The sequence below is a fragment of the Oncorhynchus clarkii genome, chromosome 2 (genome assembly GCF_045791955.1).
Source record: "Oncorhynchus clarkii lewisi isolate Uvic-CL-2024 chromosome 2, UVic_Ocla_1.0, whole genome shotgun sequence".
NCBI lineage: Eukaryota > Metazoa > Chordata > Actinopteri > Salmoniformes > Salmonidae > Oncorhynchus > Oncorhynchus clarkii.
The window spans coordinates 48,915,546-48,941,755 of record NC_092148.1 but is presented as its reverse complement, the minus strand read 5'-3'; the positions used below and the strand labels follow the sequence as shown (position 1 = coordinate 48,941,755).

General features: G+C 42.3%; 1 protein-coding gene across 4 annotated transcripts in view; it reads right to left on the bottom strand.

Moving 5' to 3' along the window:
• Positions 1–26,210, bottom strand: part of LOC139368718 (myosin IXAb) — a 168,556-nt gene that overhangs the window by 64,896 nt on the left and 77,450 nt on the right. For all 4 annotated transcript variants that reach the window (XM_071108026.1, XM_071108010.1, XM_071108019.1 and 1 more), the window contains exons 10-12: positions 16,143–16,259; positions 10,101–10,235; positions 201–322 (exon numbers count right to left, since the gene is read on the bottom strand). In XM_071108026.1, coding sequence (XP_070964127.1) covers positions 201–322; positions 10,101–10,235; positions 16,143–16,259 — 374 coding nt within the window. The remainder of the gene's footprint in view (positions 1–200; positions 323–10,100; positions 10,236–16,142; positions 16,260–26,210) is intronic.

Here is a 26,210-nt window from a genome sequence, read left to right as displayed (position 1 = left end):
TTCTGGGCCCTGCCTAATCCTTCACAACTACTATGTTCTTAGGAGCTTGAGGACACTCAAGAACAAACCCTTTTTACAGGTTTTGGAAAGAAATTACACATCTTAATGTGACATTGCAGGAAACTGCCCTGAGGTATTGCTTTAACTAGGACAGAGGTGTATAAAAAAAGAGACCGGCTTTGACGTGATAGCTCACATACTTGCACTCTTCGTCCAGCAGGTGGAGCAACGCAGTGGGCTTCTTGCTGATGAGGTTGATGCAGCCGGTGTTGTCGATGTAGTCGATGTTGTGCCAGCTGATGCCCTCTGCCCTGTACTCCTCCTGAGGGGGCAACAGTGATGTGGTGTCAGAAATAGTGCTCACGGTAAAAGTTGTTCACAAATCATCCAATACGTAACATTTCACCTTTGGGACTCAATACATTTTATTCAATTCATGTGAGTGTCAAGTCAAAAGTCTGGGGAATGCAGCAGAGAAACAACATGTTTGAACAGTACATTCATCACACTTGTTATGATACATTCTGATAACTTTAAAGGGATACTTTGGGATTTTGACAATGAGGCCCTTTATCTACTTCCCCAGAGTCAGATAAACTCGTGAATACAATTTTTAAGTCTCTGCGTGCAGTTGGAAGGAAGTTGCTAACCAGCGCTAGCGCAATTGCTAACAAGCGTTAGCACAACGACTGGAAGGCGTATGCTAGGCTAACATATGGAATTGTTTTAAGATGGTCATACCATGGATCATTTAGCTATTAGATTTTTTATTTTAGGACCACTTTAGGTTTTTAAATTTTTTGAATAAAAAGATTATTCGATAAAATATTGAGTTTGGTCTTTACTACTAGCCCATAAAAACACATTAATAAATGGCAAAAAAAATAATATTCCTTATGATTCATTTTTTGACTAAGGTTTTGAAGTATCCGTCAAAGGAAATATTTTTGTTTTTTTGGACACATATTTTGTTGGCACAAAACTACCTCCAACCCTTCGTTTGTATGGGTTACCTTCAGATGAGTGCCGATTGGATGATACAGACATTTTCGACAGATTTTCCTCTCATGGTCCGACAAACACTGTTGCAGCCCGGCCACCTTCCACCGCAGATGCGGCAGGCTGGCATAGACTGATGCGGTGGATTGCCCAAACCTGATATCTCTAGCTTAAACTGATGGATTTTGATAGGCGATTTTTGTATTATGTTACTTAGATTGACGTATGGGTGCGTCAATAGACGCAGAAGGCATAAGAAAGCATAAGCCACATTGAAACAGACCAGACGTTAACTATACAACGAAGGTCTCCAGTGTGTCCACGTGTGAACAGTCCCCCCCCCCCCCCCCCCAAAAAGATGAGGGCGAGACTTTTTACAGTGTAACGTCACGAAGAAAGTCTGGAAAACCACCAGTTAATGACACCTGGAACCCAGTGGCGTTGGGGAGGGATATAAACAGGTTTAGGGGTGCAGGTCACGTATGTTAGCTGGGTGTTCTAAGCCCCTCGAGCTCTCCGACTACTGTAGAATGACCAGAAGCCCTGTGGGAGTCATCGTGTGCGTCTTTGGGTCAGACACCATCACAACAACAGAGGACCAGGAAGTGGAACTAGCCGGGACGCCCATCTCCGCAGCTAGCAGGGCTAGCTGGCTAGTGTGGCCAGCTGAAGCAGGGACATGCTTTCATGTGTGCGACTTGACATGCCTACCCTTCCTTTCTCTCTCTGCGGTCTAAACCCTATGTGGCAAGCACACAAAGAAAAGCCTTCTTAACATGCAGTAGTTAGAGAAAAGGGGTTGTGGAAAAGGAAAAAGGAACCAGAAATGACAAATTAGTCATAGTTTTAGAGGAAATAAGCCTTTCTATTCCTCAGCCCAAGTGGCAGCTAGAGGCAAACTATACCCATGAAATTGTACATACAACTTACTCACATCATGAAGCATTACGATACCGTCTCATTATGACAGTGCTCCGGTGTTAATCTATCACAAAAGACAAAAAGTTCAAAATACATTTTTTTTTCCAAAGAAATTCCAACCTGGGACATGACAAATCTGAACTAAACACAGGGCAAAGCAATCAAGGCCTAAACCTTCCTGTATTACAGAGGGGAACATAAGTTCTATGTGCAACAGAGCTTTTCAGGGGTTATGGCCGTATCATCTATTACTGCAGTTTGTGCTCTGTCTCTCTCCCCCTCTCGGTCACTTGCTCTCTCTCTCTCTTTCTCTCACTCTCTGCTCTTTTTCACTGCTCTCACTATCTCTCTCTCTCTGCATCCTATGCTGTATTGTACTTGGCAGGCTGCCCCAGTGTTAACGGCCCAGGGCCGTAGGGGACAGAAGCAGGCGCTCTCTCGTTACTATAAAATGAAAGGGTGGTTTATTGAAGTGTAGGGAGGAACACTGGGTCTGTAGAGTGAGTTGGGGAGCAAGTTATGGTGATTCTTAAACCTTTAGAAGCAGCTACAGTATAGATACATCATTGTGAGTCATGGAGCATCTCTGTATAGCCTGATCCCAGATTTGTTAGCGCAGTCTTGCCAATGGGAGTTGGAAAGAGGCAACGTAGGATGAATAGATCTGGGATCAGGCTTTCGCTGTTCGTGAGGGTAGTTTACTTTCTCTGTACTCATGCTGTAGAGCAGAGAGGTCTGAAGGAGTCAGAGGATTGGGACTTAAGACGGGTCCACATGACTCATGGTGATGACGTACTCAAGGCGTGAGCTGAACTCGCTGACCGGAAATAGCAGCCACGGGGTTGGAATAAGGCGGTACCGGTAAAGCTAATCAAATCCTATCAAAATGATGCCAATTTTTACATTTCATTACGTTTACAGACTTAAGTGGGCGGGTGATGCATTATGAATGCACTGACATTCCATTTACACAATTATTCATCGAAAAGGCAGGATCGAATCACCCTCTGATTTCAAACACAGATACCAGAGCACAGATGTTTTCTTGAAGTTGGCGAGAAGTCTATATATCTCAGGAGAGTGCGTACATGGGATACACTGTTTGCATAGAGGCTGTGGTCAAGTGCTTTTGAGCTCGGATACGTCTGTAAATCATTTTCATACAGAGCGTATATTAAAGAGCAATTGGCATGGCGGTGTAAACATTGGAGTCGGGCCCCTTTGGGTAATACTATTTGGTGGGGTCCTATTTGCTTTGGCCAGTGTTCAAATGTAAACCCTCAAATACTCACTGCTGATAAGAGTAACTGATTGGTTGGAGAGGTGAGAGAGGGCCCAGTGTGGGGGAAGAGGACTAGGACTCATTTTTGCATGTCATCACCCTAACAATTCAAGTTAGGATTTGGGGAGGATAAACTGGATAGCTGATCCTAGATTGAGCGCAAGCAAGGGGGAGTAGAATAAATTGACCCTACACACTAATCTGAGGTCATTTTTGCATTTCATCAGGATCTTATCAGATTAGGATTTGGAGCAAGGGACCCAGAGCAAGGGAGGGGGATTAGAAGTGTGTAGTATTTTTCGTAATTCAAACGTCAGAGGGAGGGAGGGAGGGGACATGACCACACCATTATTCACAAACACAAATCATTCAGAATCTGGCAACCCCTTACACAAGGCCTGGTACTCAATTTAACCTCCACAGTTTCTATCGTAAAATACACTCACATATGAAAAAAACAATAACTACGCAGGGCCAAACTTGTGGGTGAACTTATAATAAACTTGAACCCCCTAAAAGCAACATTAGGGGTGATGTTTTTGGGGTAAATGCTTAAGTGGCAGTTTCCTACTTACTAGTTGGCTATCACAAGGACCAGGTCCCGATCATGTTTCAGAATGTTATGGCGAAATGTAGATTTCCGCCTAAATAGACATACCCAAAAGTTATTATTTTCATGAGATAGCCATAAACAATAACGAGTAGCGCTGGCATTGTTCTAGAAAGGTCTGGAACTCACCTTTTCTGATAAAGATAGTTATACATTGCTGAGGTGTACTCACTTTTGAGGACAAAAGCGCAAGGAAATAATACAAATATTATGAAACTACAAACAACTATACAACTTTTTTTCTATTCAACACAAGTGGGGGTAATAGGGCTTGAAGTACCTGAAATGCTTTCTAAATATAGCAACAATCAAATTACAAATAACTTATTAGAAGATTTCACCTTTCTTATAAACTGTAAAACAAACATGATCCCATTTAAAGTGACAGTACAAATTTGGCCGCATTTCATAGAACTGACAACAGAGCATTTTCTGCCAAGCCTCCTCTGAGCGATGCAGACACACCATTAGAATGTTTGCAGAGTCGTTACAACTTCCGCTTTACACACAAAAGTGACCCCGTCCCTCTGTGACCAAGAGAAAGTGGCCGTGTTTCAATTTCTACTAAATTGATTTTCTAACTATTCAAAATGAGAGCGCCAAATCTGGCTGAAAATAATCACAGCGAGACAAAACCGCGATCGATCACATTGCTGAACTGTCCCCTTTCATGTGGATTATGTGTATGTGTTGTTTCTGTTATCACAGGTGCACTTCGGTGCAGCTGTGATAACCTCTGCAAATCTGTGCACGCCACCAATAATCTTTGATTTGATATGCCGTCTCCCGGGCTGGGCTCTGTCGATTCTTTGTCCAGGTAGGCCAGAAAATGCGATGTCTTTGCTTTGCTGACAGGGTGGTAGCGGGAAGCAGGCAGATGGGGCTTTCCAGTACTGGACCCTGCGACGTTCACAGAGCGTTTTGTACACCAGTCGGAACCGGTCCAGAACTGCTCAAAGTCCCCTTAACATCAAAGAGGTTTAAGAACCAAAAGTGAGGTATGATGATAAAATCTACAGTATAGGCCTAACAGAAAAACACTGACTTCATAAGAATTACTAAAGGCTTGGTTGGTTTTAGCTACTGTTATGTTTGACAGGGCCTTACACAACAATGTTTTCCATGACAAATGGACACATTTTGTTTCACACCCGAACTAATATTAATCAACACTGTACAAGCTGCATTTGTTCAGAAAATCATTTTGTATTATTTAACTTCATATCAAATGTTCCATTTTATGATAAAAGAGCAATTAGTGCATTTCAAAAGTTGCTGTGAAGGCCCTAAACCGGGCTAAAAACACTCAGTGTGTGTGTGTGTGTGTGTGTGTGTGTGTGTGTGTGTGTGTGTTTGTGTGCACGTGTGTTCCCAGCCCACAGAGTGGAGGTGACAGAAACAGATGACATATAACCACCAGCTGGCATTGGCTATGTGAGCATCATTGTGAGTGAAGGGACACTAGCCCACACGTTTAAAAAAAAAAACACTGCTCTTTTTTCCCCTCCCTCTCCTCCAGCTGGCAGCGATGGGCCCGCCCGCCGACCTGCCACAGCCAATCGGGGACCGGAGAGAGGGAGACGAGCGGTGACAGCCATCGTGACACCGTGTTGGTCCGTCTGTCTGATCACAGCGTACATCTATCCAGCAGCAGTTTTAGGAGGTCACCATGATAATCTACAGAGTAGACGACCTAACACGCAGTGTGCACACCACATCCACTGCAGTGGTATTGCATGTGTATCAGAGATGTGTTGACTGCAGAACGAGGGCGCAGGGTATGTCATTGTCTTAAGGACAACTGAAGTGTTGCTCATCAGTTTCTCATCATGATAGACAGAGAGAGACAGACAGAGAATTACTGTGTTAATGAAAACTCAAGTGTCTCAGCCTCATCATGACCGCTCATCACACAGCCTAGGTCCTCCAGACCTAATTTACTCACGGGTGACATGCTAAATGCTAATCAAAGTACACTGAGGACGTGCAGTCGGGGCTGCGGCAGTCACGGAATTTCGTCAGCCGGGCGATTGTCAAGCAAATAACGGTCGATCTCGAGGTAATCGACCGTGAATGAACATAAACACATTTAGCATCTCCTGGCTTCCACACACTGCCTACAAGTCACTGAATGCAGACCTTTGGAACATCTTCATTTTAAAAAGTCTAATAAATCCATGTAATACAGCCTACACCTTCACAATAAAACCAGTATTTATTTTAGGCAGGTCTAAAGAAAATGTAGTCCATTTCAGAAGAACAGAATAGTATACTCAGAGTTGTCCTGATGTTACGCCCTGATCTGGCTATGCCATATGGCTGTGGGCTACACTAGTTCATTTGGCAGGCAAGATTTGGTTAGAATTCCGTCACATTATTTTATAGTACGAAGAATACAATTGAACAAAGTGGAATAAAATAGAAAGGATATTTTCGCCAAACGATTTGCGCACATGCGGCTATTCTGTGTCGAGCGGTTAATGGAGAAATAGGTACTCCTATATGTTTAATTTAGAGTTATTCATGTAACTTAAAAGGTTGGGCTATATGTTTTGATTTTTTAATACACTAAGGCTGCATGATGCAAGTAAATTATGATTTGAAAAAAGTCGCTTGAAAAGCATGAGCTCTGTTTTGTTTTTTTTGTGCAGGCTATACACATTCAGTCTCTCATTCACAATTTGACAAGCACTTGATAATGCCTCGGATTTCCCGGCGGCATCCCCTTTCTGTGGCCATAATGCACCCTAAAAATATCCATGCCAGTAGCCGTTGTGCCCTTCTCCATGATTGCTGCGTGCTCGGAAGCACCTCTCACTCACATTGCTCTCCATCACATGATTGGGTCTTTCTCACGGGCTACAAGTGAAGACAGACACTTCAGGGATGCAACTGCACGTATCCTTATCCAATTCCGAGGTGCACATTGAAGATATTGGAAAAACTGTCCACATTTACTTTTTGGTCAGCCAACAAGATGAGTAGGGCTAACGAACAGCAAAAGCACTGGCCTATGTCAATCTACTATCCCCCACAGTACAAAAGTCGACCTATTCCATTCTGTGCGAGAAATAAATATTCCAAACATAGTCTGGGACAGTTGTGGGATGCGATAAAACCCAAATTAATACAACCACTAGCATAAAAAAAAAACATTTTTACGCAATGAGGCTGACAAAGTTTAGCTTAAAATGTGATGTCCTATTAGACTATTTCTTCACATTATAAGCGCAGCAATGCGCACACAGCATTTGGCTATAAGCGCGAATGTTCCATTACCGGGAAAACACCATTATCAAAAAGGGTCTGTAAATGCAATTATGTAGGTAATGCTTTTATTATAAAAGGTGCATTTTTATGGTGAAAATTATCTTCCCCAAACTTGAAACTCACACACTGCTCATGTATGCCAGTTTGGCTCTACACCCCCTGTAAAATGGATTAATGTGCTACATTTTAAGTTATCTGGCCACTTTAGTTGTGATACAAACCTTATATAGGCCTATGGGATAGGTTACATGAGGTGTGCGACTATGATTCGAAAAAGTCAACAACAAAAAAAGGCATTGTTTCTTGCCTTACTGGGCATCCTTCACAAGTGATAAGCAATGTGCTTAATATTAGGAGAGTTGAGAAATAAATATGGTAGGCCTAGCCTATAGAAAGCTTATGGGATCCTCCTCTTTTTAATAGAGGCCATCACTCTGATTTTATAGAAATGTTGGGCAACATGAAGTGTTTGATTATATTTTTTATTACATTTGCTTTGATGTCAGAGTGATTAGAGGGACAATAGAGTGCTGAGCACCAGGCTCAGGTTTGGTAGCCTACTAATGACCATCAGCAGCATTAGAGCTTGGAGATGCCTAATTACCGTGACTAAACAGTCAAGTGGAATTTGACTGCCTTCATGACGCCAATGTGGGGGTAATACGGTCACCGCAACAGCCCTACATGCAGTGTAGCGATGGTTGAAACAGAACAGAGAGATTCAACCACACATACATTATTCTACACTTAGACAAAGAGGGAAAGACCTAAGGTAAAATAATGATTACCTGATTAGATATGAAAACAACACTCAAAGACAATTACAGACAAAATCAATTGATCAATTGACAGAAGAGTGGATCTAAAAGGTCCTGCTTTAGCGCAACCACTTAGCAGCTGTGTGTGTGTGTGTGTGTGTGTGTGTGTGTGTGTGTGTGTGTGTGTGCGTGCGTGTGTCCTTTCTGCCCTGCTATTTCACTGTAATGGCAGTGCCTTAGTAGATACGTGCACTAGTGCAAGTGGTGAGTCATGGAGTGGTAACAGTACTGACACAGGTTCTGACGCAAATGACCGGTCACAGCAATGACAAGCAGCAGCTAAAGGACTCAGGGCTACCTTGAAAGAGAGATTCCTATCTCAATGGGACCAGGTCCTGTATCCACAAAGCGTCTCAGAGTAGGAGTGCTGATCTATGATCAGTTTTGACTTTTAGATCATAATAAATAATAATATATGGAAAGATCCTAGATCAGCACTACAACTCAGATGTTTTGTGGATACGGGCACTGGTTAAATAAGAATAAATCAATAAAAACATGCACCATAGAATTAATGCTAGGCTGGATGAACTATACTTCCTGGTACAGATAAAAAATAATACAAAAAATTAATTGGATGTTCTAAGTCCACAATAATGCTTAAACCACATCAGGAAAAAAATGTTGAGTGTAGTTACCTTTTAATTCAAGTGCGCACCAGCAAGAGACCATTCTTTGGTCAGCGGGGTTTCTGTAGCGCACGTGATCAGAGAGTTTGCAAAACAAAAGGCCACTGGATAGATGCAAATAATCATGATATCATCCTGCCAGGTAAGCATAGTTTACCTCGTAAAATAACATTTCATTTAGAAGGTTTTTGGGATCATCTCAACAAGAAGGTTATCGTTAGCATCATCGCTAACGGCTGCACAAAGGGTCGACATACACGCGCGTCACAGACACGGCCATTGCCTGTTCAGAAGGTCGCAGGGAAATATGAATCGCTGACACATTTTGTTTAATGTCCCATGATAAACTGTCTCATGCTCAAATGAATACGTTTTGTAATAAGTTCAATCAATTTAGTTGATTTCCTACCAAGTATATTTTTGAATATTGTTGAATTCCGTCTGGATTCTGTGATTCAGTCCGCAACGTGGATATGGTAAGGCCCTACATAAGCAACTGAAAATACTCAAAAGTCCGCGAAAGAAACTTACCCCACTGAAAAGTCTGCACAAGAAATTTAAAACACACAAAACTTGAGTAAGAAATGTACCGCACTCAAAAGTTCTCCTGGTATGCCATAAGCAAATTGAACAAACTCAAAAGTCCTCATAAGCCAGGCACTGGGGCGCTAGCCTAAAATAGGCTAAATGGGACATAAACCAAAACAATAAACACCATGCAGACAAAACATGAATAGAACAAGCCTATCTCCAGGTCATTATAAGTGGTAAGCACAGACAGAGGGGAGACAGGCAGCGTTACTCGAGTCGGTAGCCAAGAGGGCCAAAACATCCTCATCAAAACCAAATCAAAACACCCCGCCTGGAAACCTCGAGTGCGTAAATTCCAGACCTCGTAAACCATGCTTTCACTGCATTCCTTCCGACGATGAAGAAATGGCCCTTTTTCACAACACTATTCATTCTACGTGGTTTTCATCTACGGTTTCAATCTGAAGCGATAAAAAGCCCTATCATTTTTGGAGAAGTCATCTATAAACATAATGTTGTGGAATGTGGAGTAGATTCAATGCAGTGAGAGGAACACACACCCACTCTGAAGCTCAGACATACATATATGCACACACAGTATGACGCTAACACACACAACGGCCGGGTGTGAGCGATTGTGTGCCCAGCGAATAAGACCAAGGTGAGGGTACTATAGAAAGGAAATGACAACACACCTCACAATAGCCATTGTGGAACTTGTAAACAGGCAGACCAGTCACTGCTTTCAGGTTAAGTGATCACACATCTCAGCTAAAGAGCCATAAGTCACAACTATAGAAATACATAATTACTAGAATGGTAGTGATGGGTAGACTCGCAGCTTCTATTTCTACAGTCACAGCATTGGATTGAATAGGAGACTTTATTGTCCACAAAACACTGTAGTCCAAACAACAGTTAAAACTTGTATGACTGAACGCGCTTTATTCTGTTGTTGACCTGAAGTGTGGTCCATAAGCACTGACACACACACACACACACACACACACACACACACACACGACAGAGAGAGACCTTACTTGTTCTAGCTTAAAGATGTGCTGGTTAAAGTAGTGTTGGAGCCTCTCGTTGGCAAAGTTGATGCAGAACTGCTCAAAGCTGTTGTTCTCGTAGTCTTCAAAGCCAAAGATGTCCAGCACTCCAATTGAAAGAATCTGCAGTGAAAGAGAGTGTTCACTTTAATTTGGCATCGATCAAATATTAAACATTTTAATACATAATACTCCATCTAGAAAAAAAGACAATGAGCTCTTGATGAACCTTCCATCAAAACCTACATAGCCCTGACATAATGGAATAACGGGGCATCATATGTCACTGTCTATGCCATCCTGCTCTCTCTATGCAGGCCTCATGAAAAGTGTACAATTTGTAAGGCCCAATAAAGACAGGGGAATGACAAATTGTGAGTGACAGATGGATGTTCAACTCTGCTCCAATATCTTACGTCTCAAGAGTCTAGCGGTCTGGCTGAGCACATCAGACAGCACTGTGGGACAGAGGAGGGCTAAGGGACACAACAGTGCCTCTAACATTGCCCCAAACCACAGCTGTCTAAATCTACCCTCATCTGCTCTCCCACACACACACACACACACACACGCACACACACACACACACACACGTCTGTTGAGCACCACCAAAACAAGCAGAAGAGGCCATCGTGCCATCTGCCTCAATTTTCTGGGCACACATGTGTACACAAACACACGCACGCATTTGGGAGGAGAGATGCAAATGTGATCTAATCCTTTCCATGCCCACTGGGCAAAGCCAGTCAGCTGCCACGGTGACCCCTCCCCCACCCACACGCAGCAAAAATGATGCAACTCCAGTACACACCAAACTGAGACAGAGAGAAACATATTCAGTACAGATAACGGAAACAAAGAAACAGAGAGAGAGAGAGAGAGAGACCTTTAAATAGAGCCACAGACCAAAAGAAAGAGGTCGACAGAGACATGAGGTTAGGTTTAGAAAATAAATGGTCTGTTAGCGTAACGTCTGTTAGCATGCCAGCTAACAATCTCCTCTGGTTTTTCTACACTCCGAGCCCTGCTGGAACACACAGCCTACGCAAACTTCACCACAGTGCAAAAACGTGACGAATTCTACTGGCCTGTGATGAAATTATGTGTGTGTGAGTGAGCCAGTGACACACAGACAGAGAGAGAGAGAGAGAGAGCGAGAGAGCAAATTTATTATTTTATTTCACCTTTATTTAACCAGGTATGCAACTGCATCCTGGCCAAGATAAAGCATAGCAAATCGACACATACAACAACAGAGTTACACATGGAATAAACAAACAAAACATAGTCAATAATACAGTAGAACAAAATAAAATAAAAAGTCTACATACAGTGAGTGCAAATGAGGTAAGATAAGGGAGTTAAGGCAATAAATAGGCCATGGTGGCGAAGTAATTACAATATAGCAATTAAACACTGGCATGGTAGATGTGCAGAGATGAATGTGCAAGTAGAGATACTGGGGTGCAAAGGAGCAAGATAAATAAATAAATAATAGTATGGGGATGAGGTAGGTAGATAGATGGGCTGTTTACAGATGGGCTATGAACAGGTGCAGTGATCTGTGAGCTGCTCTGACAGCTGGTGCTTAACGCTAGTGAGGGAGATATGAGTCTCCAGCTTCAGAGGTTTTTGCAGTTCGTTCCAGTCATTGGCAGTCATTGGCAAGGAAAGACGACCAAAGGAGGAATTGGCATTGAGGGTGACCTGCTGGGGACGTGTGCTACGAGTGGGTGCTGCTATGGTGACCAGTGAGCTGAGATAAGGCGGGGCTTTACCTAGCGTCAGACCATGTGTAATCATTGTGTGTGTCTGTGTGTGTGTGTGTGTACAGTTGAAGTCGAAAGTTAACATACACTTAGATTGGAGTCATTAAAACTTGTTTTTCAACCACTCAAACTACAGTTTTGGCAAGTCGTTTAGGACATCTACTTTGTGCACGACACAAGTAATTTTGGTTGGAAAATTCCAGAAGATTATGTCATGGCTTTAGAAGCTTCTGATAGGCTAATTGACATCATTTGAGCCAATTGGAGGTGTGCCTGTGGATGTATTTCAAGGCCTACCGTCAAACTCAAAGCCTCTTTGCTTGACATCATGGGAAAATCAGAAGAAATCACCCAAGACATCAGAAAAAAATTGTAGACCTCCACAAGTCTGGTTCATCCTTGGGATCAATTTCCAAATTCTTGAAGGTACAACAATCATCTGTACAAACAATAGTACGCAAGTATAAACATCATGGGACCACGCAGCTGTTATACTCCTCATGAAGGGGACGTGTTCTGGTCTCCTAGAGATGAACGTACTTTGGTGCGAAAAGTGCAAATCAATCCCAGAACAACAATAAAGGATCTTGTGAAGATGCTGGAGGAAACGTACAAAAGTATCTATATCCACAGTAAAATGAGTCCTATATTGACACAACCTGAAAGGCTGCTCAGCAAGGAAGATGCCACTGCTCCAAAACCGCCATAAAAAAGCAAGACTACTGTTTGCAACTGCACATGGGGACAAAGATCGTAGGTCCTCTGAAATGTCCTCTGTTCTGATAGAACTGTTTGACCATAATGACCATCGTTCTGTTTGGAGGAAAAAGGGGGAGGCTTGCAAGCCGAAGAACAACATCCCAACCGTGAAGCACGGGGGTGGCAGCATCATGTTGTGCGGGTGCTTTGCTGCAGGAGGGACTGGTGCACTTCACAAAAAAGATGACATCATGAGGGTGGAAAATTATGTGGATATATTAAAGCAACATCTCAAGACATCAGTCAGGATGTTAAAGCTTGGTCACAAATTGGTCTTCCAAATGGACAATGACCCCAAGCATACTTACAAAGTTGTGGCAAATTGGTTTAAGGGCAACAAAGTCAAGGTATTGGAGTGGCCATCACAAAGCCCTGACCTCAAACCTGTAGAAAATTGGTGGGCAGAACTGAAAAAGCATGTGCGAGCAAGGAGGCCTACAAACCTAACTCAGTTACACAAGCTCTGCCAGGAGGAATGGGCCAAAATTCACCCAACTTATTTTGGGAAGCTTGTGGAAGACTATCCAAAACGTTTGACCAAAGTTTAAAAAATGTAAAGGCAATGCTACCAAATACTAATTGAGTGTTTTTAAACTTCTGACCCACTGGGAATGTGATGAAAGAAATTAAAGCTGAAATAAATAATTCTGTCTACTATTATTCTGACATTTCACATTCTTAAAATAAACCTTTTATAACTAGGGGGCAGTATTTTCATTTTTGGATAAAAAAAGATATTTTGTCGCGACAAGATGCTCGACTACGCATATAATTGACAGCTTTGGATAGAAAACTCTGATGTTTCCAAAACTGCAAAGATATTGTCTGTGAGTGCAACAGAACTGATGTTACAGGCGAAACCCAGATAAAAATCCAATCAGGAAGTGCCACATTTTTTGAAACCGCCTCATGCCAATGACTCCTTATATGGCTGTGAATGAGCTACGAATGAGCTTACGTTTTCTATGTATTCCCCAAGGTGTCTACAGCATTGTGACGTCTTTTTACGCATTTATGTTGAAGAATAGCCGTAAGGGACCACATTTAGCAAGTGGTCACATGATGGCTCCGGCAGAAAATCTTGCGTAAAGTACACAAGTAGCCATTTTTCCAATCGCTTCTTATGAGAAACCAATTGTCCCGACGGATATATTATCGAATATATATGTGAAAAACACCTTGAGGATTGATTCTAAACAACGTTTGCCATGTTTCTGTCGATATTATGGAGCTAATTTGGAAAAAAGTTTGGCGTTGTAGTGACTGCATTTTCCGGTCGATTTCTCAGCCAAACGTGAAAAACAAACGGAGCTATTTCGCCTACAACAATAATCTTTTTGGAAAAAAGGAACATTTGCTATCTAACTGGGAGTCTCCTGAGTGAAAACATCTGAAGTTCTTCAAAGGTAAATTATTTAATTTTGATTGCTTTTCTTATTTTCGTGAAAATGTTGCCTGATGCTAGCAGAGCCTAGCCATAGCATTATGCCATGATAAATTTACAAATGCTTGTCTAGCGTTGGCTGTAAAGCATATTTAAAAAAAAATCTGAGATGACAGTGTGATTAACAAAAGGCTAAACTGTGTCTCAATATATTTAATTTGTGATTTTCATGAATAGGAACATTTTCTAGGAAGATTTATGTCCGCTGCGTTATGCTAATTAGTTTGAGGCTACGTTACGCATGCGGGATGGGTTGTATCAAGCAGTTTTAAAATAAAGAGGTGACCCTAACTGACCTAAGACCGGGAATTCTTACTAGGATTAAATTGCAGGAACTGTGAAAAACTGAGTTTAAATATATTTGGCTAAGGTGTACGTAAACTTCCGACTTCAACTGTATATTATGTATGTGTGTGTGTCAGAGCTTGCATGAGTGTGAAGAATGTGTGTGAGGGAACGTGTGCGTGTGTCAGTGTCATGAACAACTTAATGCGTGCGTGTGTACACTACCAGTCAAAAGTTTGGACACACCTACTCATTTAAGGGTTTTTCTTTATTTTTGCTATTTTATACTTTGTAGAATAATAGTGAAGACATCCAAAATATGAAATAACACTTATGGAATCATGTAAAAAACAAAAAAGTGTTAAACAAATATAAATCAAAACATTGTTTTTATTTGAGATTCTTCAAATAGCTACCCTTTGCCTTTGACAGCTTTGCTAGTCACCTGGAATGCATTTCAACTAACAGGTGTGCCTTGTTAAAGTTAATTTGTGTTATTTATTTCCTTCTTAATGCGTTTGAGCCAATCAGTTGTGTTGTGACAAGGTAGGGGGGTATACAGAAGATACCATAATATGGCTTTTACCAAATAGGGCTAAGAACAGCTCAAATAAGCAAAGAGAAATGACAGTCCATCATTACTTTCAGACATGAAGGTCAGTCAATATGGAACATTTCAAGAACCCTGAAAGCGCAGTCGCAAAAACCATCAAGCACTATGATGAAACTGGTTCTCATAAGGACCACCACAGGAATGGAAGACCCAGAGTTACCTCTGCTGCAAAGGATACGTTCATTAGAGTTACCGGCCTCAGAAGTTGCAGCCAAAATAAATTCTTCAGAGTTCAAGTAACAGACACATCACAACATCAACTTTTCAGAGGAGACTGCGTGAATCATGCCTTCATGGTTGAATTGCTGCAAAGAAACCACCATAAAAGGACACCAATAAAAAGAAGAGACTTGCTTGGGCCAAGAAACACGAGCAATGGACATTAGACTGGTGGAAATTATTCATTTTGTCTGGAGTCCAAATTGGAGATTTTTGGTTCCAATCACCGTGTCTTTGTGAGACACGGTGTGGGTGAACGGATGTTCTCTGCATGTGTAGTTCCCACCGTAAAGCATGGAGGAAGAGGTGTTCTGGTGTGGTGCTGCTTTGCTGGTGACACAGTCTGTGATTTATTTCGAATTCAAGGCACACTTAACCAGCATGGCTACCACAGCATTCTGCAGCAATACACCATCCCATATGGTTTGAGTTTAGTGGGACTATCATTTGTTTTTCAACAGGACAATGATCCCAACACACCTCCAGGCTGTGTAAGGGCTATTTTACCAAGAAGGAGAGTGATGGAGTGCTGCATCAAATGACCTGGCCTCCACAATCCCCTGACCTCAACCAAATTGAGATGGTTTGGGATGAGTTGGACCGCAGTGTGAAGGAAAAGCACCCAACAACTGCTCAACATATGTGGGAACTCCTTCAAGAATGTTGGAAAATAATTCCAGGTGAAGCTATTTGAGAGAATGCCAAGAGTGTGCAAAGCTGTCATCAAGGCATAGGGTGACTAGTAGAAGAATCTCAAATATAAAATATATTTTGATTTGTTTAACACAATTTTGGTTGCTACATGATTCCATGTGTTATTTCATAGTGTTGATGTCTCCACTATTATTCTACAATGTAGAACATAGTAAAAAAGAAAGAAAAACACTTGAATGAGTAGGTGTTCTAAAACTTTTGACCGGTAGTGTAGGTCTAAATCCTACCTTGGCACTGTCCTCCAGGTCTTTGTTGTTGAGCAGGGCATGGTTGGTCCTGAAGACGATCCAGTCAAACAGGGCGCTATACAGGGATTTGGCCATGGAGTCCCGCACGGTGCCAGCCTACATTCACACAGAGACAATCATGACATAAGAACACATTTTACCGTCTGCTCCAATCACAGCGCTATATCAATCAATCAAATTTATAAAGTATATGCATTCCATCTGGACCATGGGCTTATCCTCCTGTCAACCCCCCCTGCCTCTCCCCTTCACAAATACACACAATACTCTCCCCTCTTGATCTTGAGCTGTACAGACTATAGGACAATATAAAAACACAACGTCGTTCAAATCCTTACACAATGCAGATTAGGAACAAGCAACAATGGAAAACATCTCCATAAAATAATCTAGACAGAAATAGAGGTGTGTGTGTGTGTGTGTGAGCATCTGTAACATATTATTTACATATGTTATTGTCCCAGATGTTTCTCCCTTCTTAAAGTGCTTGCTAATCTTCCTGCACAGCATGTGGTTTTACAGAGATTTAATACTGCACAAGGTTAATCAGACATGCAAGGGCAAACCCTCAAAGGCTATAACTGCAGCACGACGAAACAAAACTACTGTACCGTATCCTTCTTTCTCCTGATCTGTTTATCTAGGCTTATCTATGTCTCGTCTAATATATTTGTATTTCCATCAAGTCTGTGTGTCAGTCTGTGTGTGTGTGCCAGTCTGTGTGTGTGTGTGTGTGTGTGTGTGTCAGTCTGTGTGTGTGCGTGCGTCAGTCTGTGTGTGTGTGCGTGCGTGCGTCAGTCTGTGTGTGTGTGTGTGTGTGTGTGTGCGTGCGTCAGTCTGTGTGTGTGTGCGTGCGTCAGTCTGTGTGTGTGTGCGTGCGTCAGTCTGTGTGTGTGTGTGCGTGCGTCAGTCTGTGTGTGTGCGTGCGTCAGTCTGTGTGTGTGCGTGCGTGCGTCAGTCTGTGTGCGTGCGTGCGTCAACCTGTGTGCGTGTGTGCGTCAATCTGTGTGCGTGCGTCTGTGTGTGTGTGTGTGTGTGCGTCAGTCTGTGTGTGTGTGTGCGTCAATCTGTGTGCGTCAATCTGTGTGCGTGGGTGCGTCAATCTGTGTGCGTGTGTGCGTCAATCTGTGTGCGTGTGTGCGTCAATCTGTGTGCGTGTGTCAGTCTGTGTGTGTGTGTGTCAGTCTGTGTGCGCGCGTCAGTCAGTGTGAGTGCGAACGTGCGTGTGTGCGTCAATCTGTGTGCGTGCTTCAGTCTGTGTGTGTGTGCGTGTGTGCTTGCGTCAGTCAGTGTGCGTGCGTGCGCGTCATTCTGTGTGCTTGCGTCAGTCTGTGTGTTTGTGTGTGAGTCAGTGTTTGTGTGCGTGTCAGTCTGTGCGTGTGTCTGTCTGTGCGTGTGTCAGTCTGTGCGTGTGTCAGTCTGTGCGTATGTCAGTCTGTGCGTGTGTCAGTCTGTGCGTGTGTTTGTCAGTCTGTGTTTGTGTTCAACATTCTGTGTGTGTCTGTCAGTGTGTGTGTGTGGTGTCAGTCTGTGTCAGTGCTTTGCTGGTGACACTGTCTGTGATTTATTTAGAATTCAAGGCACACTTAACCAGCATGGCTACCACAGCGATGTGCCATCCCATCTGGTTTGAGCTTAGTGGGACTATCATGTGTTTTTCAACAGAACAATGACCCAACACACCTCCAGGCTGTGTAAGGGCTATTTGACCAAGTAGGAGAGTGATGGAGTGCTGCATCAGATGATCTGGCTTCCACAATCACCTGACCTCAACCCAATTGAGATGGTTTGGGATGAGTTGGACCAGAGTGAAGAAAAAGCCAGCCAACTAGTGCTGAGCATATGTTGGAACTCCTTCAATACTGCCAGAAAAGCATTCCAAGTGAAGCTGGTTGAGAGAATGCCAGAGTGTGCAAAACTGTCATCAAGGAAAAGGGTGGCTACTTTGAAGAATCTCAAATATAAAATATATTTTGATTTGTTTAACACTTATTTTTGGTTAATACATGATTCCGTATGTGTTATTTCATAGTTTTGATGTCTTCATAAAGAAAAACCCTTGAATGAGTAGGCGTGTCCAAACTTTTGTCTGGTACTGTGTGTGTGTGATATATAGTGGGGCAAAAAAGTATTTAGTCAGCCACCAATTGTGCAAGTTCTCCCACTTAAAAAGATGAGAACGGCCTGTAATTTTCATCATAGGTACACTTCAACTATGACAGACAAAATGAGAAAAAAAATCCAGAAAATCACATTGTCGGATTTTTTATGAATTTATTTGCAAATTATGGTGGAAAATAAGTATTTGGTCACCTACAAACAAGCAAGATTTCTGGCTCTCACAGACCTGTAACTTTTTCTTTAAGAGGCTCCTCTGTCCTCCACTCGTTACCTGTATTAATGGCACCTGTTTGAACTTGTTATCAGTATAAAAGACACCTGTCCACAACCTCAAACAGTCACACTCCAAACTCCACTATGGCCAAGACCAAAGAGCTGTCAAAGGACACCAGAAACAAAATTGTAGACCTGCACCAGGCTGGGAAGACTGAATCTGCAATAGGTACGCAGCTTGGTTTGAAGAAATCAACTGTGGGAGCAATTATTAGGAAATGGAATTCATACAAGACCACTGATAATCTCCCTCGATCTGGGGCTCCACACAAGATCTCACCCCGTGGGGTCAAAATGATCACAAGAACGTTGAGCAAAAATCCCAGAACCACACGGGGGGACCTAGTGAATGACCTGCAGAGAGCTGGGACCAAAGTAACAAAGCCTACCATCAGTAACACACTACGCCGCCAGGGACTCAAATCCTGCAGGGCCAGACGTGTCCCCCTGCTTAAGCCAGTATATGTCCAGGCCCGTCTGAAGTAAGCTAGAGAGCATTTGGATGATCCAGAAGAAGATTGGGAGAATGTCATATGGTCAGATGAAACCAAAATAAATAACTTCATAGTTGAAGTTTACCTATGATGAAAATTACAGGCCTCTCTCATCTTTTTAAGTGGGAGAACTTGCACAATTGGTGGCTGACTAAATACTTTTTTGCCCCACTGTACATACTTATGGGTAGATTAATATAATATTATTTATACAGTGCCTTGCGAAAGTATTCGGCCCCCTTGAACTTTGCGACCTTTTGCCACATTTCAGGCTTCAAACATAAAGATATAAAACTTTATTTTTTTTTGAAGAATAAACAACAAGTGGGACACAATCATGAAGTGGAACGACATTTATTGGATATTTCAAACTTTTTTAACAAATCAAAAACTGAAAAATTGGGCGTGCAAAATTATTCATCCCCTTTACTTTCAGTGCAGCAAACTCTCTCCAGAAGTTCAGTGAGGATCTCTGAAAGATCCAATGTTGACCTAAATGACTAATGATGATAAATACAATCCACCTGTGTGTAATCAAGTCTCTGTATGAATGCACCTGCACTGTGATAGTCTCAGAGGTCCGTTAAAAGCGCAGAGAGCATCATGAAGAACAAGGAACACACCAGGCAGGTCCGAGATACTGTTGTGAAGAAGTTTAAAGCCGGATTTGGATACAAAAAGATTTCCCAAGCTTTAAACATCCCAAGTAGCACTGTGCAAGCGATAATATTGAAATGGAAGGAGTACAAGACCACTGCAAATCTACCAAGACCTGGCCGTCCCTCTAAACTTTCAGCTCATACAAGGAGAAGACTGATCAGAGATGCAGCCAAGAGGCCCATGATCACTCTGGATGAACTGCAGAGATCTACAGCTGAGGTGGGAGACTCTGTCCATAGGACAACAATCAGTCGTTTATTGCACAAATCTGGCCTTTATGGAAGAGTGGCAAGAAGAAAGCCATTTCTTAAAGATATCCATAAAAAGTGTTGTTTAAAGTTTGCCACAAGCCACCTGGGAGACACACCAAACATGTGGAAGAAGGTGCTCTGGTCAGATGAAACCAAAATTGAACTTTTGGCAACAATGCAAAACGTTATGTTTGGCGTAAAAGCAACACAGCTGAACACACCATCCCCACTGTCAAACATGGTGGTGGCAGCATCATGGTTTGGGCCTGCTTTGCTTCAGCAGGGACAGGGAAGATGGTTAAAATTGATGGGAAGATGGATGGAGCCAAATATAGGACCATTCTGGAAGAAGACCTGATGGAGTCTGCAAAAGACCTGAGACTGGGACGGAGATTTGTCTTCCAACAAGACAATGATCCAAAACATAAAGCAAAATCTACAATGGAATGGTTCAAAAATAAACATATCCAGGTGTTAGAATGGCCAAGTCAAAGTCCATACCTGAATCCAATCGAGAATCTGTGGAAAGAACTGAAAACTGCTGTTCACAAATGCTCTCCATCCAACCTCACTGAGCTCGAGCTGTTTTGCAAGGAGGAATGGGAAAAAATGTCAGTCTCTCGATGTGCAAAACTGATAGAGACATACCCCAAGCGACTTACAGCTGTAATCGCAGCAAAAGGTGGCGCTACAAAGTATAAACTTAAGGGGGCTGAATAATTTTGCACGCCCAATTTTTCAGTTTTTGATTTGTTAAAAAAGTTTGAAATATCCAAAAAATGTCGTTCCACTTCATGATTGTGTCCCACTTGTTGTTGATTCTTCACAAAAAATACAGTTTTATATCTCTATGTTTGAAGCCTGAAATGTGGCAAAAGGTCGCAGAGTTCAAGGGGGCCGAATACTTTCGCAAGGCACTGTATATACAGTGGGGAGAACAAGAATTTTATAACCTGCATTATCGGCAGTGTTTCCTACTTACAAAGCATGTAGAGGTCTGTCATTTTTATCATAGGTACACTTCAACTGTGAGAGACGGAATCTAAAACAAAAATCCAGAAAATCACATTGTATGATTTTTAAGTAATTAATTTGCATTTTATTGCATGACATAAGTATTTGATACATCAGAAAAGCAGAACTTAACATTTGTTACAGAAACCTGTGTTTGCAATTACAGAGATCATACGTTTCCTGTAGTTCTTGACCAGGTTTACACACACTGGAGCAGGGATTTTGGACCACTCCTCCATACAGACCTTCTCCAGATCCTTCAGGTTTTGGGGCTGTCGCTGGGCAATACGGACTTTCAGCTCCCTCCAAAGATTCTCTATTGGGTTCAGGTCTGGAGACTGGCTAGGCAACTCCAGGACCTTGAGATGCTTCTTACGGAGCCACTCCTTAGTTGCCCTGGCTGTGTGTTTCGGGTCGTTGTCATGCTGGAAGACCCAGCCACGACCCATCTTCAATGCTCTTACTGAGGGAAGGTGATTGTTGGACAAGATCTCGCGATACCTGGCCCCATCCATCCTCCCCTCAATACGGTGCAGTCATCCTGTCCCCTTTGCAGAAAAGCATCCCCAAAGAATGATGTTTCCACCTCCATGCTTAATGGTTGGGATGGTGTTCTTGGGGTTGTACTCACCCTTCTTCTTCCTCCAAACACGGCGAGTGGAGTTTAGACCAAAAAGCTCTATTTTTGTCTCATCAGACCACATGACCTTCTCCCATTCCTCCTCTGGATCATCCAGATGGTCATTGGCAAACTTTAGACGGGCCTGGACATGCGCTGGCTTGACAGGGGGACCTTGCATGCACTGCAGGATTTTATTCCATGACGGCGTAGTATGTAACTAATGGTTTTCTTTGAGACTGTGGTCCCAGCTCTCTTCAGGTCATTGACCAGGTCCTGCCGTGTTGTTCTGTTGTTCTGGGCTGATCCCTCACCTTCCTCATGATCATTGATGCCCCACGAGGTGAGATCTTGCATGGGGCCCCAGACCAACGGTGATTGACCGTCATCTTGAACTTCTTCCATTTTCTAATAATTGCGCCAACAGTTGTTGCCTTCTCACCAAGCTGCTTGCCTATTGTCCTGTAGCCCATCCCAGCCTTGTGCAGGTATCCCTGATGTCCTTAAACAGCTCTCTGGTCTTGGCCATTGTGGAGAGGTTGGAGTCTGTTTGATTGAGTGTGTGAACAGGTGTCTTTTATACAGGTAACGAGTTCAAACCGGTGCAGTTAATACAGGTAATGAGTGGAAAACAGGGGGGCTTCTTAAAGAAAAACAGGTCTGTGAGAGCCCGAATTCTTACTGGTTGGTAGGTGATCAAATACTTATGTCATGCAATAAAATGCAAATGAATTACTTAAAAATCATACAATGTGATTTTCTGGATTTTTGTTTTAGATTCCGTCTCTCACAAGTTGAAGTGTACCTATGAATAAAATTACAGACCTCTACATGCTTTGTAAGTAGGAAAACCTGCAAAATCGGCAGTGTATCAAACACTTGTTCTCCCCACTGTATATATAAATAATATTATATTAATCTACCCATAGGTATGTAGGTATCTCTCTATATCTATCTAGCCACCTGTCTGCCTGTCAGTTTACAGTACACGTCTCTCAAGCCAGATATGCCTGTCTGTCCATCTGCAGTATCATTGACTCAGGGATGCTGATGCATTGTAATACCACTCTCTCTCCCAAATGCTGGGAGCCCAGCCAACACCTGCTCCCTGCACTGCACCAGCTTAGCAAAGCAAAACCAAGGCACACTTAGCGTTTCTACCTTTGCACTTGGCCACAGTCAAACGTTGAAGTACGTACTTTAGAAAGGCAAATGAACAAATAGACTGTCATCAGCATTCTAACCTGATATGCTCTTTAAAACCTCTCTAGGGTACGTGGGACGGTAGCATCAGGTGGGTCAACATCCAGTGAAATTGCAGAGCGCGAAATTCAAAAACACTAAATTCAAATATTTAACATTCTTGAAAATATATGTGTTATACATCAAAATAAAGCTTAACTTCTTGTTAATCCAGCCGCCATGTCAGATTTCAAAAAGGCTTTATGGCGAAAGCAAACCATGCAATTATCTGAGGACAGCACACCGCATTCAAACACATGAAAATCCTATTTCAACCAGGCAGGTGCAACACAAATGTCAGAAATAGCGATATAAAAAATGCCTTACCTTTGATGATCTTCTTCTGATGGCACTCCAAAAGGTCGCAGTTACATAACAAATGGTCATTTTGTTCAATAATGTCCTTCTTTATATCCATAAAAACTCAATTTAGCTGGCGCGCTTCAGTCAATAATCCACTCAGTTTCCCTCCATCAAAATGCATACAAAATGAATCCCAAACGTTACTAATAAACTTTTACAAACAAGTCAAACAACGTTTACAATCAAACCTTAGGTATCCTAATACGCAAATAAACAATACTATTCTCCGTCTTAAATTGTATGTTCATTACCGGAGATAAGAAAGAACGCGCTTTCCTCCACTCTCTTGGAAACACTACAGCCAAAATGGTAGCCACCTAGAAAAACTACAATTTCTCGGTCATTTTCCAAAAATCAGCCTGAAACTCTTTCCAAAGACTGTTGACATCTAGTGAAAGCCCTAGGAACTGCAATTTGGGAGGACTTGGGCTTAAAATTATAGTACTAGCCATTGAAAATAGTGGTAAGCTGATTTTTTATTTTTTGGGGGATGGTTTGTCCTCGGGGTTTCGCCTGCATTATCAGTTATGTTATACTCACAGACATCATTTTAGCAGTTTTAGAAACTTGAGAATGTTTTCTATCTAAATCTACCAATTATATGCATATCCTTGCTTCTGGGCCTGAGTAACAGGCAGTTTACTTTGGGCATGCTTTTCATCCGGATGTCAAAATACTGCCCCCTACCCCAGAGAGGAGAGGTTGTTCTTTAAGGAGGACACAAGAAGTGGTGCTGAGATGACGTAGAACGTGTAGCCCTATATTGGATGCCATGCAATCACGCCTGTACGCCCTAGAAGGCTACAAAGCATAGCCTTGGGGGGTTACTTGTTTTTGAAAATCCTGTTACTGAAGGCACATCTATAATTCGTACCTCCTACGTCCATCCGGATTGTATAATGTGTAAAGAATTAGTCTGAGCCTAGCTTTCTCTAAACCGGCGCCAACTGTATAACTCGGCTGGGATAGACAGCAGTAGGCTACATGGAACCATGCCTTGCAAGTGGAGAATGAATAGGAGATGCTAACAATGCTAGCCAATATCAGTGTAACATCACAGAGGCCCAACATTGCGATACTTCCAGCAACGCTTCGCGAAGCAGACTCTACAGGCCAGACTGGGATTTGGGAAGTCAATGGGAGAAGCAAAAGGTTCGTGAAAGGTTCGAAAGTTAAAAAAACTGACATGATTTCATTTTTTATCAAAAACAACTTTATATCGCAGGAGTGACTTTGATTTGACGGGCCTGCACATACGCAGTTCAGCGTGAGAAGACACCCGATGACTAATTCTCTGCATGAGCTTAGCTAGCCAACATCGCCTACAAGCGGGATCAAGGATTTTTTATTGGAGAAGCAGTTTCTAGGAATCCTCATACTGTACTATCTTTGGTAACATGTTAGCATCCTCTAATGCATAACAATGTTAGTTCGACAACAATAATGCAACGTTTGTCAGCATGCCAGATGACAAGTTCCTCTGGTTTTTCCACACTCCAAGCCCTGCTGTGCTACAACACTACCGCTTTAGGTGTTTTGAGATTTAGAGCCAAAGCTTTAAGTGTTTCCAGACACACAAATCAGTTTTTGGACACGTCATCGATCCATAAAAAGCAACTGACAAGATAGACGATTATTGTGCCTCGACAGGCCAAAGGGAAAGTATGCTCTCTACTTAAGGTGATGAAAGGCATGCTAAGCTAGGGCTATGGCGGTCATTACAATTTTGTCAGCCGGTAACTGTCATGCAAATAAATGCTAGTCTCATGGTAATCGACAGTTAATTAACAAACATGTTTAGCATCTCCGTGTTTCCGCGCTTAGCCTATGCGGACGTTACATGGAACATCTACATTTAAAAATAAATCAACTTAATATAGCCTAAACCATCACAATAAATTCATTATTGATTTTATGCAGGTCTATAGAAACATATGTATCATATTCTGAGTCGTCCTTATGTTAGGTACTGATCTGGCTATGCCATATGGCTGTGGGCTACACTAGTTAATTTAGCAGGTAAGATTCGCTTATAATTCCTTTGGCATTATTTTATAGTAAGACGAATACAACTGAACATAGATTAATAAAATAGAAAGAATATTTTTCCCAAAACGATTTCCGAGGGAGTTTGATTCAATCATTTGAAACAGGTCCTCCTATATGCTTAATCAGAGTTATTCATGCGACTTTAGTTGGTATACAAACATTAGGCCTTTTGAATACCTTTTGAATACATTCTAAGGCTGCATGATGCAACTATTGATGATTTTGAAAAAAAGTTGCATTAAAAGGCATGAGCTCTGCTCTGTTTCTTGCACAGGCCACACGCACTTCATCAGTCTCTCATTCACAACTTGTTAATATTCTCCCCCATCAGACTATTCTCAATGTAATAATGTCTTTACATATAGCCTACTAATTACGTATGGACCATTTTTTTTTGTTACTTAGAATGGCCCACCTAAAAAACATGTCATCCGTAGCCTGCACTCGAATAGCGAACGCGGTTACGATTATAATTCGCCGGGTAGGCTCCACCGGTTGTAAAGCGGAATAATGTGCTTAATTTTAAGAATTGAGCAATAAATATAGCAGCACAAGAAATACAGTAGTGGCCAGTCAAAACTCTTTTTATACATGATTGCACAATGACTTGACCAAAAGAAAGTGGTCAGATGAAGCAGATGCAGGACTGTTTTGCTAGCACAGACTGGAATATGTTCCGGGATTCTTCTGATGGTACACCACATCAGTCACTGGCTTCATCAATAAGTGCACCGATTAAATATGCATGAGAGCACCACCTGTTCCGGACGACTGTGTGATCATGCTCTCCGAAGCAGATGTGAGTAAGACCTTAAAACAAGTCAACATTCACAAAGCCGCAGGGCCAGACGGAATACCAGGACGTGTACTGCGAGTATGCGCTGACCAACTGGTAAGTGTCTTCACTGAAATGTTCAAGTTGTCCCTGACTGAGGCTGTAAAACCAACATGTTTCAAGCAG